Source organism: Dasypus novemcinctus, chromosome 3, assembly GCF_030445035.2.
Source record: "Dasypus novemcinctus isolate mDasNov1 chromosome 3, mDasNov1.1.hap2, whole genome shotgun sequence".
NCBI lineage: Eukaryota > Metazoa > Chordata > Mammalia > Cingulata > Dasypodidae > Dasypus > Dasypus novemcinctus.
Genome location: NC_080675.1, coordinates 40554708 through 40569960, shown reverse-complemented (window position 1 = coordinate 40569960; position 15253 = coordinate 40554708). Strand labels below are relative to the sequence as shown.

Below are 15253 nucleotides of genomic sequence, written 5' to 3'. Positions count from 1 at the left end.
TTGGCACTAAGGCTGAGTTACCTAGAAGGCTAGGAAAATGAGATAAAAGCTTGTTAGCTACACAGAAACCACAGCAAAACTTGTGTGCAGCACACAAATTTTCTTAAAATTCTTTGTGTAGCAGCCTACTGGTTTTGAAACTGGTAACACTGCAAGAAAATTCAATGTTCAGAGATTTTAAAAAAAAATCACTCAGGGAAAAATATAACTAAAGAGCATTTATTTATTTTTCACTAAGACTTTATCTTGAGGACATACCAAACTTTGTTACCACCCCCCACCCCATCTTGCAGAAAGGTTAGTACAGTGAATGTTATAAGGCAGATACAAACAGCTTGAAGGACTGGAACCAACATTAACTGAAAAAAACAACTTTCATCTAAATCATCATAAAAATGTTTAAGTAAAAAAAAGGGGGGGGAATGGGGCAACAGGGGTTTCAGATTGAACAAGATCTTCACATTTCATCTAATACATTCAATCCTGGCTAGAGTGTAACAAAATGGAAACAGGATTACTATAGTACAAAACTTCCACTACAGCACGCTGTACACACCTGTGTTCCAAGCCCACCCCCATCCCCCTAATGTTTCCAATGCAACTATTTCCCAGCTTGTTGGGCCTGCCGACGAAGAAGCACGTAGATCTTCTCCTTAATCCAGTCTTTGTTGTAAGGCTGGTATGTCTGGGTATCAGCTCGGTAACTAAGGAACAGAAAGGTAATACAAGGTTACAGTGATCAATTAACTGCCATGATTTTAAAGCCCCCCAAAAAACCCAAAGTTGGCATAGATAAGCAAATGTTCATAACTTAATGAAAAGTTAAAAGAGCTTACTACATAGCCTTGAATTTTAAGTGACATGAACTTTAGATCATCTAGGACAATCTTACTAAGGCCTGGAGATGTTCAGTTAAATGTGCGGTATATTACATATCTACTTCAGGACAGTGGCCAGAAACCAGGTGTCCTTTCTCCTACATGGTTACCATTTTTATGAACCCTTTAGTGAGTAAAAAAAAAAAATCCAAGGGGGACTCCAAGGATTTTTAAAGCCCAAGGTATATCACTCGACAGCCAAACTCAAGGTATCTTTGGAGGACTCAACAAATAGGAAGAAACATTCCAGCTGACTTAAAACTCCAAACTAGCTAGTTAAGCAACAAATTAGTTTTTGGAGCCAAAAATTAAAGTGATAGTATAAAAAAGCAGAGAATAAGTAACCAGAAATTTCACAAATACATATCACAACCACAGGGTTTTCAAAGTCACATGTAGCAACTGATGGGAACACTGCACAACATCCAAAGGAGATGAAAGATGCAGTTTGTTTTGATGGGCACACTTAGTTCATGTACAAAGGCACCTTAAGGATATGCCCAGATAACCAAAATACTTGATTTATCAATTATTGTCTAGTTTTAGCCAGAAGTTTCATTTTAACTTTTTAGCCAAAAAAAAAAATTAAAATAAACAAAACATATATATATATAAAACATCTATTAAGAAGTTGCCCAGTGCCAGATATTGTTTTAACTGCTTATCTGACTTAACTCACTCAATCCTATTTACAACTTGTGAGTAGGTACAGTTAATTATCTCTGCTTTATAAATAAGGAAATCAAGGCTCAAAGAAATGAAGGAACTTAATAACTAAGTGACCTTATGCAAGTTGCTTCATACCATTAACATATTCTCCAATGGTTAAGGCGAGGATCTGGTTTATTAAAAATGCACAAGCCTTCCATTTTATCAACGGTTTAACCAGAAAAAAAAGCAACATTTGGCTTTTTACTAATGTTCTTTTGTTATGATGAACACTATCCTAAAAAGCATGTTCTGTTCATGTTCCTTAGTAATTATTAACCTAGGCTACCTTCAAGGTGAGGCAGAATAGATCATGATATTTATATTAATACTGGAAAAGCACTAAAAAGAAAAACTTTCAGAACTGTAATATGTGGTAGAAAAGCCCAATTATTTAGACTGATTCCCTGAATACCATCACTTTGGCTTATGAACATTTAGGAATCCATGAACTTGAACGCTATTTTCCAACTCATGAAATAGTAATAATGCTTTCTTTATTGAAAGCTGTGTGTAGATGGCTGTTAACTGGTACTTGAAAACAAGACAATTAAATGATAAGTATAGTAATAAAATCCCTAGCTGTTGGCATGGATGAATCTTTTAGCCTATTATGGATGATGAATGCAAGTTTATACACGAAAAGAAGCTGTGGGTGTAAGCAGTGAATTTATCAGTATCACTGATATCAAGCTGTCTTCCTAATTAAGTGAGGTATGAGTATCTATAACTGAGGATAAAAACGTCCCTTTTGTTTCTAATTGTAAGCAAGCAGCCTATATATTCAAAAGGCTTTTTAAAAAAAATCTTATACATTAAAAAAAGTATGGATAAGAAAACTGTGAAAAAATTCACCCTCTGACTTCAAATATATGAAATACAAATTCTCCATGCCAAAATTTTACTATTAAAACATAGTCAGTTTGCCCTGGGTTTAATCATGAAGTAGAATCTTATTTATACCATTTCCTCCAATACTGATTTTTTTTTTTAAATCAATTAAAAAATGTCCATCAATACCATGTAAATTTAACAGAAGAGGCAATGAGTACACAATAATTTACAAACCAAAAAGGGACTTGATCCTGGTCTGAGGAGTAACAGCCCAAGTTACAATCCTTGATTAGGGAGAGAAGCAAGATGTGCTTACTGTCATAGGAAGTGCCCTGGCAGTCAGTGACCTTTGGAACAAATGCTTTATTTTTCCGAATATTCATCTAACCAAAGTCATGTGGGCAAAATGGTTTTAAATCCTGAATTTGATTTTCAAAGTTTCAGAGGCAAAAAATTTTCAACACTAGAGTGTTCAACAGGTACAACTAAGAGCTTCTTTTCAGAATGACTAAATACTATACACTAGTAGCTCTTCTATACTACTTGAAATAACGTTGCTAGAAAATTACCTTGAGAATAATTAAAGAAATCCTTGTCCTATATTTTGACTAATATGAGCATTAGAAACCATTTTAGCATGCTGGATGTGGATCCCGGTTTACACAAAGTTATAAAAGTTGTGTTCTGTAGTTATGACATACGTGTAATATGTTTTTGTTTAAAACTGTTTTACTTTGTGCAATTTCACAGTTTAAAAAAAACAAACATATCGCCTTTTAAAATCTTACCTGTGGACTCTGAAATTCCTCCCATTCTATGTTTGGCAAATTTTAAAAAATCAACATACCATAATTAAAAATAAAACCCAGTCCTGACTTCGTCAATCTAGTTAAAAATTGAGTTCCTGCTATATACCTAACACTACTGTGCTAAGGAAGCACTTGATCTTCAAAAGTAACACTCAAAGGTAGTTATTACTTAAAATTTTATAAATGATGAAACAGAGCTTATCAGTATTAAGCTAACATGCCCTAAGGAGTTAGTGAATGCTAGGGCCAGGATTCAAACTCAGCTATGTCTAATTCTAAAACCCCAGTTAGCTGTTAACCACTTTCTCCCAAGGTGAGTAAACATGACTTTAAGTAACTTTCTATCCATTGGGAGTAAGTACCACATCCCAAAACATCATGATTAGATACCTGATGTCTTAGCAAGTGATTTTTATAAAATCGCAAAAATAATTAAAAAAAAAAAAAACAACCCACAATTCGTTTAAAGAATGAAGTAAAGGTATGACATGAATTGCCACACATCATCTCTGTTAAAATCTTGCATTCTAATTGAAACATCTAGTCGGTTTTTAAGTTCAGGTGTAAAAATTTCCCAAAACAAATATATCTAGGATACAAACAGAAAAAAAAAAATCCTGACATTTCATCAGATAAATAACTTCATGGTTTCTGAAAATATAAGTTACTGCAAAATTTAGCATGAACGAAGTCATACTAGATTCTTTCAATTTTGTTAAGGCCATCCTATCAATTTAGAATATAGCCTTGTAATGTTTAATCAAAAGGGAAAAGGAAAATTACCACTAACTTAAAAGTTATGCTCAAATCATATTATGAGTGACATGCCAATATCAATCAATATTTACTCAGCACCAACTATGTGCCAGGTACTATTCCAGGCACTGGGAATACAGCAGTGAACAAAAATAAAGTTCCCTGTCTAGAAAAAAAGTCTAGAAAGTAATTTTAAGTATTATTGGTGAGTTCATATCTAGCAGATGATCCTGTCAACATCGAAGCCTCTCAGTTTCTTGAAATCCTCTCCTCCAACAACCTCTCGTCTCCTATTCCTTCTTGACCATAACCTAGACTGTCATTACCCGTAACCACAATCTCCCAATTTCAAGCATGCCATTTTCTGATTATTACTTCCTACTTCTATTGCTAGTATCCTAACCTCAGCCATCTTCAGATCCCACTGGAACCATCTGTCTCTGGCCCCTCTAAATTTCATAGTCATTCAGACATAAATCCTCCCTTGCATTCACCCTCTGCTAAAATCTCCATCTACTCCCCATCCAGGCTAAAAGGGAAGAGATAAAAAAAACATGACCACAATGACTCATTTCACTTTAAACTCATCATCAGATATCCCAGGGAACATTTAGTATTCTCCCAAATCAGAATTCTCCCAATCCCTCCTAGACTATTTCTTACTTTCTTCTCTTTGCAAACCTACAGCACATCCTCAATTTCAAATGGTGTCCTTGCTTCCTAAAACAGGAGCAATCAGAAAATAATCTTCCCAAGCTTCCACCCTGCCCTGCCTCCTCCCTCCTTTACTAATGACGAACTCTTATAATACTAGCTAAAACTATCAATTTTTCCCTTTTAACTTAGATCACCCTATTAACCTGTACACTTACATTATTTCTCCCCTAAAAAACACAATACTTTCCTCTTCCAGGTATAACCCCATTTCTCTGCTCTCCTTTAGAGCAAAACTCTTCAAAACTGCTAATCAAAGTCACCAAAGACTCCATAGTGCTAAATCTAGGGTTTGATTCTCAGTCCTCATTTATTTAACATATCAGTAATAAGAAACAAATTAAAACATTCTTGAAACACTTCTGAACTAACTTCTAGAATATCATTTCTCCCTCCCCCATTATCTTTCCAATTTCATCTCCTACTGCTCCGCCTCCATTGCTCCCCAGGCTTCCTTGCTAATTTCAAACATGCCAGGCACATTCCTCATTCAGGACTCTTACACTAGCTGCCCCCTCTGGAACATTCTTCCTATAGGTTTCTGTATGACTCATTCTCTCACCAAACACCAACAACTCATTTAACCAATTCCTAGCCAATCTAAAAGAAAATTGCAATCCACTCTCCAGGCCCCCTCAGCCTCCATCCCCAACCTATTTTTCTCTATGGTGCTTAACCCCTCTTAATATGTTATAATTTACTTATCTAATGTGGTATTTACATCCCCACGAGAATGTAAACTTTGTAAGAAAAGGGATTTTTCATCTGCTCTATTCACTGATGAATTCACAGTGCCTAGAGCATAACTGGTACATAGTCAGCACTCAATAAATGTTTGTTGAATGAATATGTGTGGTCTCTGTGTATATACATTATCAGACTATAGGAAAATCAACTAAAGACATTACAAGTCAAAATATCATAATAGTTGCAGCTCTGTTGGCCTCGTACAATTTTCTGAGCCTATTTATACTGAAAAAATTATAATCAAACTAATTAGCACATTTCATTAAAGATGAGAAATCAATCATTTAAATGTTTTGAATGAGCAAAGTGAAATGGCTAAAACTGAAACACAACGAAGAAGTACAGAAAACAAAACTCAAATATCCCCCAAATACTTATTTTCATCCCCAAACAGCACAGGTGAAGCTGGCTTCAGACTGGGCTCCAGTATTATCTAGGAAGTGCCTTTGAAGAGTAACTGTGAGTTTTCCATTACTGTTTCTTCAACCTCTAGCACAAAGCTTGGTATGTAATAAGTATTCAAAAATACCTGCTGCCCCAAAGACTAGCTCCTTATAAGATTCTTCTATTTTCCTCTGTAAAACTAGCTCTACTTCCACTTAGCCTATTGTCCAAAAAGTTTGAGATTAAGTCTAAATCACTTTATGCTCCTTCGTAGCAGTGGTGTAAAACAGATCATCAATACAAATTATTTCAACAAATATAATGTTAGAAAAATATATACAGAAAAATTTGACAAAGCTCTCAAAATAACATATCAAAATATATGTTTAACACAGGAGTTGGCCCCTTCTCAATATAGAGGTGTAGTGGACATCACCATCCCAGGGCCCACAGAATGGAGGAATAAAATATGGATTAGAGTGGACTTACTGATATCCTACTATAAAACTTTTGTGACACTAACAGAAGAAATTCTATCATTGATGGGAGAAAGTGGCCACAGTAGTTGCTGAGGGCAGGGAGTGGGAAGAAGAGATGTGACGAGAGGGCATTTTTGGGACTTTGTGGAGTTATCCTGAATGATATTGCAGGGTCAGATGCTGGACATTATATATCCTGCCATAACCCACTGAATGTACCGGGGGAGAGTGTGAACTACAGAGTAAACTATTATCCACGTGGTGCAGCAATGCTCCAAAATGTGTTTGTCAAGTGTGATGAGTGTGCCACAGTCATGGGGGAGGTTGTTGGTGTGGGAGGAGGGGGATATCCGGGAACCACTTACATTTTTTATAATGTAACCTTTTTTGTGATGTATGTATCTTCAAAAAAATACAATTTACAAAAATGATGGGGGTGGGAGGGTGGGGTATGGGTTATATGGCAACCTCATGTTTTTTTTTAATGTAACATTCTATATGATCTATTAACTTTAATAAAAAAAGTGTTATAAAAAACAACAAAACAAAAACAACACAGGGCTTGGGTTAAAATTCCAGTCCTACATGTATTTAAAATTTTAAATATTGTTACAAAAAGAATAATCTCAGTTTTCATCCAACATCAATTGCTTTAGGACAAAGACTAGGGAAAAAATTAAGAAAAAGATCTAAGGAACAACTTAATTACCATCACCTATGCATACTAACTACATCAATTAGCTAAATCCTTGAGATTTTACTGTGCCTTTAGCTCTAACAATATGTTGCCTACTTAATTCACATAATGAATTACCAGTATTATAATAACCTCAAAATGAAGAATTAATGATAAAAAATATCAAATTAAGAGAAATGGTGGCTAATACTTACACAAGGCAGCTGAGGTCTGCCAGATCATCAATAAAATCAAACAACTGACTGATATCATATGTGATAGAGGGACTGTTGGGATTCATTCTCTTCAGATGTTCTTCATACATTTTACAAACACCTAAGAAAGGGAGGAAAAAACCCAAGATCTTATAATTACATAAACTTCTAAGATATGAGTAGTATATATACTGCTATCACAGTACTTGTTTTTATAAAGTTGGGCTGAGAAAAGGACATTTGGTTGATGGGCTTCAATCACTGTGACTAGCAAATACTTCTTTAATTTGTAAATTCACCAGGTAATTATTCTGTACCTTAATAATAAAATGATTACTTTAAACCATTGGATATATATATTTTTTGTTTTCTTTTACCTTTTTTTCTTTCTTTTTGTTTCTTTTTTCTTTTTAAAACAACTGGATCGTAAGAGGCTTTAAGGACAGCGCCATCTGATGGATATCAAGTGGCAACACTATGGATCTTAATTATTCTGTATTCAATACATAAATATTACTGAAGCCTCAGTAAAGAAAGAAAAGTACCACACTTGGGAATGATGGATGACAAATAAATACTTCCTTATTTGGCTTTTGAATTCTGATGCAATGAAAAAAAATATGATAAAACTGAACAAGGAGGAAAGTTATTGGCATAACAGGATATATAAGGTCCTGGGTTCTGGATTCAGACAGACTTGAATTCCACTTCTGCTCTTTACTAACTATGAAACCTTGGGCAAATGACTCATATTCCCCAAGGCTTACCTATAAAAAACTGGATAACAATAGTATACTTCTTCAAAGAGTTGTTGTGAGGATAATGTAAGATATTGGACATGAAGCATTCTCACAATGAAATATAAGTATTCAGTTAGGAGCAAGATAGGGATAACCACTCTCACCACTTCTACTTAACTTTGTACTAGAGGTTCTAGCCAGGGCAATTAGGCAAGAAAAATTCCAAATGCTAAGGAAGAAGCAAAACTATGTCTTATTTGTAGATGACATGATCTTGTATATAGAAAATCCCAAGGAATCCACACACACACAAAATATTAGAATAAACAAATTCAGTAAGGTTTCAGGATACAATGGATGATATACAATAACATTGTATTTCTACACACTAACAACAATCTGAAAATGAAATTAGGAAAAGCAATTCCATTTACAACTGCACCAAAAAGGAATGCAAGTCTTGGGAATAAATTTAACAAAAGTGCAAGATTTGTACACTGAAAACTACAAAGTATCACTGAAGAAACTGAAGACCTAAATAAATGGAAAGACATCTCATATTCAAGGGCTGGAAGACTTGAAATTGTTAAAACAGCAATATCCTCAAAATTATCAACATTTCAATCCAATCTCTATCAAAGGGCCAGTAAAGTCCAAGTTGTTTTTGCAGAAACGAACAGGCAATTTATTTGGGAAATCCAAGGGACCTATAATAACAAGCAATCTTGACAGAAAAAAAACAATGTTGAAGGAGTCACATTCCTGATTTCAAAACTTCCCAAAAAGCTACAGTAATCAAATCTGTATGATATTGGCATAAAGATATGCATATAAATTAATAGATAATTAGAAATAAACCTTCACATTGACAGTCAACTGATTTAAGACACCAAAAGCACATGCAAAAGCAGCAAAAATAATCAAAACTAAAAACTTCTGTGCTTTTAATGTAAGCATAATTAACAGCACGAAATTATATATTTGAATGGGGTAAAAAGAAGAAATTTTAGGTTGTATATATGTTACTAGAATAAAAATTGACTATACAAAACAGTGAACCCTAATGTATACCATGGTCTATAGTTGAGTTATAAAATTATAAAAATGTTCTTCCATCACTTGTAACAAATGCAAGATGTAAATAATAGGGTAGTATATGGAAACTATTTCATGTGACTTTTACTTCTCTTTAAAATAGACATTTCTCCACAGAAGATATACAAATGGCCAATAAACACAGAAAAAGATCATCTAAATCATTAGCAATTAGGGAAATACAAAGAGATACCAATGCACACCTACTAGGATGGCTATAATCCAAAAGACAGACAATAATAAACCTTGGTGAAGATGCAAAGAAACTGGACCCCTCCTACATTGCAGCTAGGAATGTAAAATAGTTCAGCTGCGATGGAAAATAGTCTGTCAGTTCCTTAAGAAGCTAAACACAGAATTAAAACATGACCAAGCTTTAAACGTGAAAGAACTGAAAACATATCCATTCAAAAACTTGTACACAAATGTTCACAGCAGCATTATTCATGAAGCCAAAAGTGGAAACAACCTAAATGTCCATCAAGTGATGAATAAAGAAAATGTCCATATAACGGAATATAACTCATTCATAAAAAGGAATGACGTTCTGATACATGAAACAACATGGATGAACCTCAAATACATGGTCTTTCTTTTGGAGACTATTATCTCAATGCAAAGTGAGTGTTGTCAATGCTTGGTATGTTTGCTTATGATGCAAATAAAAGCCTTCTATAAAATCAGCAAGGCTACTAAAGAACACTGCAAAATCAAAGACCAAACATGATAATAAAGGCAAGGTGACAATCTGCTAAGGCAGCATGTGCACAATGTAAACCTTACAGACAAGTAAGGATGTCAGCAGAGGAATGGACCAGAAAAGATAACCAGAACAAGAGCCTAGCTCTTCTTTTCGAGCAAAATTATTTACCACCAGGAAAGAAAGATACCAGCTATCTGGAAGCTATCTCTGATTATTATTGGTAGTTTTTCCACAGGCCCACCCATTAGCCGTTTGAAATGATCAGATTAAGTCTAACCTAGTTAGTTTTGAATAATCAAAAGATTCAGGGACATGCCCCACAGCAGAAACAAAATGACTACAATATCTTTATAAGAAGCAGCAAAGAATGGACAATTTATTAAAAAATGAGTATGTACCTCATTTACTCAATATAATGATTAGGCATAAGGATAATCCAATTAGTGAGGTTCTAAGCCATGTGCTCTGATCTAGTGGTTTATTGAGTAAGAAACATTAGGGCCTAATAGTTCCCTTCAGGGTGGTACTGGTTTATCAAATGCATAGTAAATTACATTAATTTGGTTCCATTTGCCTTTATTCTCTAAGCTAATTCTTATTTTCTAACAACATTCTGTAGGTTATTGACAAAATGGCTTTTAAATGTTTATTTGTTTAATAAACAGACTATTAGGCATCCACAATACCTGCCTTTACAGTGCTTGAATTTAACCACACTCTATATAAAGGATATCTGTAAATATTTGCATAATATATAAAATAGCAAAAGGCTTTGGAAAGTCATTTTTAAAATACCTATGAACTTGATAAATGAAGACGACTGTATGTATAATTAATGTTTCAAATAGCAAATCTAGTCTTAAATATCTACTTTCCCTGCTCAAGTTACACAATTTATGAAATCTGGAGGAAAACACAAATCTGGTTCCTAAGTGAGATGTGTTCTAATAGTAAATGTCAGGGAAAAATAATAATTAAAAATTTCTCCCCCACGATTACTGGTAAACTCACCTTCCATGCACTCGTTCACAGATTCATAGTCAGCGTAAGTTCTGCCTTCTGGCCTCTTGGTAGGCTGTACCAGCAAGATGGTGTGAGACTAGAGAGCAAAAAGTGATTTCAATTTAAGTTTCTAACTCGTATTTGAGAAATTCATGGTATAAAATCCCCTTATTACCTGACTGTTGGTTATTAAAACATAACTAAGTTAGGGTGCTCTTCTTGCCTTTGCCCAAATTTGGCATCAAGAGCCGGATCCACAACTCCTTAAGGTCTTCATTAGCCCTCTAGTCCTTAACCACTACTTCTCAAATCCGACTGCATTCACTGCCTGGACATAACTGGCATAAGCTACCTTGTACTGCTCTTTTTGTATCTTTTCTGCCCATCAGATTTTAAATTATATTAGGTTTTATATCTCTATAGTCATTTTCCACATCTAGTCCCATTAAGCCCCCAATAAAACCACCGATTTGGGTTAAAGGAGAGAAAAGGGGAAACATTACAATCATTGCTCCACTTTATCAACCTACATTCTTTTTCCACTTTCAACAATAGTGGAACCACATCTTATCCAGTGGTTAGGCTATAAAATCTAAGTATAAAGTAATAATAGCAATAGAAAATTAGTTATTACCCTAGAAAACTATTCGCCTAGTACATGATTTGCCTCATGGGGTTTTTACCAAAATTACTTATTTTTAAACAGGAGAGCCACATAAAATGGTTACTCACACTACAAGAAATGTACATATGTGTGAAGAACAGTAATCAGATTTACATCTTCCACCTCATGCTGGGGGGGGGGATGTTTTTGCTAGTGGGTCTGTTTTAGGGATTTTCAACCTCCGCACAATGGACAGTCTGAGCTTGGTGATTCTTTTTTGGGTGAGGGGGGAAACAGACGTGTTGTGCTGAGTACTGTGGGATATATAGTAGCATCCTTTGCCTCTACTTACTACATGCCCATGTAAACCCTAACTACTCACAAACTGTGAAAACCAAAAATATCTCCTGATACTGCAGAATGTCCCTCAGAAGACAAAACTGCACCTGGATCATTTCAAAACAGCTTCGTGGTACTCTCATGACATTTTTTTTTTGCGCAAATATGCTAGTACAATAAAAGTAGAATGATTTGATAATCAACTTTACATACTTTGCAAAAATCAGAACTTTTAAGAATCAACATATTGTAGTTGAAATAGCTGATTAACTTCCTCTCTGAAACGCTGTTAAAAAGTGATGAATAAAAGTCAGATAAAGCATTACAGATTTGTTACACAAAAGTGCATAAACCACCCAACCAAAAAAAGCTGTTCTAATGGTTCATTTGTTGAGAAGCAAATAATTTTACAGAAACCACATTAGCATTTCTGCAATAGGGTTTGTCCTATACATTAGCTATACCAATTGCTATCATATTAATTTAATTCTTGTTCTAATACAAATTAAAGGACTAATTTATTTGAAAGGATAACAGAGGAAACAAACAGCTATACAGTATTCTTTTTTTGTATTTAGTCTTAAACTGAGTCTCTGACCAAAGTTTATTATTTCCAATACGGACTGCCGAAAGACAAGAATTAAAAACTATTAAGTACATACTATGACTAAATTCACTAAACTCTAGTCAAAATAGTTTTTTTTTGTAGTTTGGGGGGAAGCATATATATATATTTAAAATCTTTTATTTTTCTATTCTCCACAATAGGACAAAAAGATTGTGAAAACCCAAATCAGGAAAAAGAAAAAAATGCAGAATTTCAAACACAAACCTAAGAATAATCATTCTACTGTTGCTTCCCCCAAACTACCAAAAAAAAAAAAAAAGAAGCTTGCAAATCTAGTAAAGCAAAAGTACTTAAGGCTTTCAAACAAATAATTATTCACTCAATTACAAATTCTAATTTTTAATTCTACTCAGATAGGTAAGGAACTCTTTCTGATTTGTCCAACCAGATGAGTTGTTGATGTTAATTGCTGTCAATTTTTTAGATTTTAACCTTAGCATTTTACCACAACAGCAAATAATGACAAAGGCAGAGAAAAGAAACTCATAAAGGTAAAACGACTTGCTCAAGGTCACATTGTTAGTTATAGTAAAACCAGGACTGGAAACCCAGTCTTCTTTCTGATTAGTCCTCTTTGGTAGACTGTGAGTCAAACACAGAAATATCTCCAATCAGAAAAGTACAACTTGAGAGAGTTCCAGAAAACGAAAGTCGAAGTGTGGAACTAACCATGAGTCCTCAATCTCTGTGAGCATCTTTTTTATTGATTAAAAAAAAACTCCACTCATTTAACTACCACCCTGGATTCTAAGGGACGTAGGTCCTCAACTGATCCTTTCTTTTAAGCCTCCAGTCCCAAAAGAATATAAATAAGGTTAACAACAGGGATAAGGACCGAGGGAAACGTCAAATGAGGTATCTACGAATCCTGGAAAATAAAATGTCTACAAACACAAAAACCAACAACAAAAAAAGGCAGAACACAGGAAAACAAAAGCGAACGGCTGAGGAAAAAACACTTCAAAGCAAACACGACCCCTCTTGGCCCACACGCTGGGTGCAGTAACTTGAATATGTCAGTTTCGGGTACAGGGTCGCCGCATCTCTCTCAGCCATTGTTCCTACGCTAGGCTAGAGCGTCGGGAGGGAAAGCGCACCGTCCCCACGCCTCCCTCCAGCAATCAACAGTCGGAAGAAGGCGCATTCTTAGGCCCACGTCGCGCCTCGCCTGAGCCTGAGAGCAGGCGCGCAAATGCTTGGGCGGACCCGGGCTCTAAGGCCTACAGCCAGGCCCGGCGTCTCCGCGGCGGGAAGGGTCGACCCATGCGCTGGAGGGCCGGGGAGCAGCACGCTCACGCCGGATAGGGAAGCTTGAATGATGCTCAGGGATGGGGGTCGCCCCGGAGGCCGGGGACTCGGGTGGCCGCAGAGGCCTTTCTCACCATCGCGCTAAACTCCTTCACCGCAGCCGCTGCCGACACCGCCGCCGCACACGAGCTTAGCCTCAACGCCGCCAACAGCCAATCCCCGCGAGAGGAGCCGCCGGAAGTCGTCAAAGCGCATCGCGAAAGAACCTTTTCGACCATTGAGGCGCACAGATTTCCGGTGGCTAGAGCAGATGTTGGCTGTTTCAGCCATCTTGGATAAGGGCAAGTAGATACACCACGGAATGTTTCGGAGCTTGAGAATCTTTTTTTCAAGAAGCTGTCTTCCGTATTCTTGTTGCTATGCGTACTCACGGAGTGTACACCAGTATAGACGGTGTACTCTTTCACTAGCCTTATTAAAAAATGGCGACAGTATAAGTATCTCGGGCCATAGGTCGTTTGTAACCCGGAAGTGCCCTTCTAGAGGTGGGGCGGTGAAGCAATCCGGAAGTGGATGTAATGAAAAGGTGCCACTTGGCGGCCATGGCTGCTGTAGTATCGGCGTCTTCGGGTCAAGGCCCGGCGGAGATGGGTAGCATGAACAGCACCGGGTATAGGGCAGAGACTGCTTTGTGTCAGCTTTGCTGCTGAACCCCTCGAGCTCGTCGTTAGAGACCTGCAGGACTCCTTTCCTCATCCTAGACTTGGAGGATAGTTTGCCGGCACTGGTGGGCTGGTCCCAGCCCTGGGAGGACCACCCGCAGGGCAGCCCCCAGGGGAGACAGGGGCACCAGGAAAACGAACGGGTTCGCTTGGGTGATTCTCCTCTTCCTGTTGCCTCCTGGGACGTTGTCTGTGCAGGGAGTGCCACCCTTCTTCCAGCGATTGAAGAAATCTCTCGTTCGCACATTTTCCCCATTGACTTTATCATTTCCAATGGTTAACTCACGGGAATCCAGTCGCTAGCATCTGGGAACCTAGGGGCTGGGACCTAAAATTACTGAAAGTTCTCTCGAGCGCTAATATCAGCAAAAGGATTGTTGTTTCCAGCACGTTCAAGAAAAAAGTGCCCCGTGAACACATCTGCTGGTGGGGAGACCGATAGAACTGGAAAATCTACCTGTGTCCTCTTGGAACCTGCACACGTGTTTCAGATCCTAAGCATCTTTTGAAGCCACTGAAAATTGATAGTCTGGTGGTGGTGGGTTTTGAATAAAGAAGGGCAGGATGGATGATTTCATCTCCATTAGTCTACTGTCTATGGCTATGTTGGTGGGATGTTACGTGGCTGGAATCATTCCCTTGGCTGTTAATTTGTCAGAGGTAAGATATTTTCAATTTTCTGTCAACTCTCAGGATGGCCGCTAGGAAATAGCAGTAATTGTAAAGGGAAGCTAGTTCCCTAGTTAATCTCAAAGTTGAAGAGCTCATTAAGGAAGACAATCCTTTAAAAAGACACATAACATTTAATAATAGAAATAAACCTCATATTCAGCACCAGAACTTGGGGTATTCTGAACTCTGAAATTGTATACAAAAATTTGGGACTCTGTGCCTGGAGGTTCCAAGGAATCAAGGTTCCAGATAGCATTCAAGAAAGATAGAGAATGTTATTCAATTAAAAAAGAAAAAAAA

At 36.7% G+C, this 15253-nt stretch overlaps 2 protein-coding genes across 3 annotated transcripts in view; one reads left to right on the top strand and one right to left on the bottom strand.

The window, feature by feature from the left end:
- Positions 1-203: 203 nt before the first annotated feature.
- On the bottom strand, positions 204-13852 carry ERH (ERH mRNA splicing and mitosis factor). The gene is made up of 4 exons (XM_004477327.2): positions 13694-13852; positions 10750-10837; positions 7201-7321; positions 204-704 (listed from the first exon to the last, which is right to left on the bottom strand). Exons 1-4 carry the CDS (start codon positions 13835-13837, stop codon positions 602-604), a joined length of 456 nt encoding a protein of 151 aa, XP_004477384.1. The 5' UTR covers positions 13838-13852; the 3' UTR covers positions 204-601.
- Positions 13813-15253, top strand: part of SLC39A9 (solute carrier family 39 member 9) — a 105310-nt gene continuing 103869 nt past the window's right edge. The window contains exon 1 of one of the 2 annotated variants that reach the window (XM_004477324.5): positions 13813-14941. In XM_004477324.5, coding sequence (XP_004477381.1) covers positions 14846-14941 — 96 coding nt within the window. In that variant the 5' untranslated portion in view covers positions 13813-14845. The remainder of the gene's footprint in view (positions 14942-15253) is intronic. The other variant, XM_058293212.2, reaches the window with a different exon arrangement.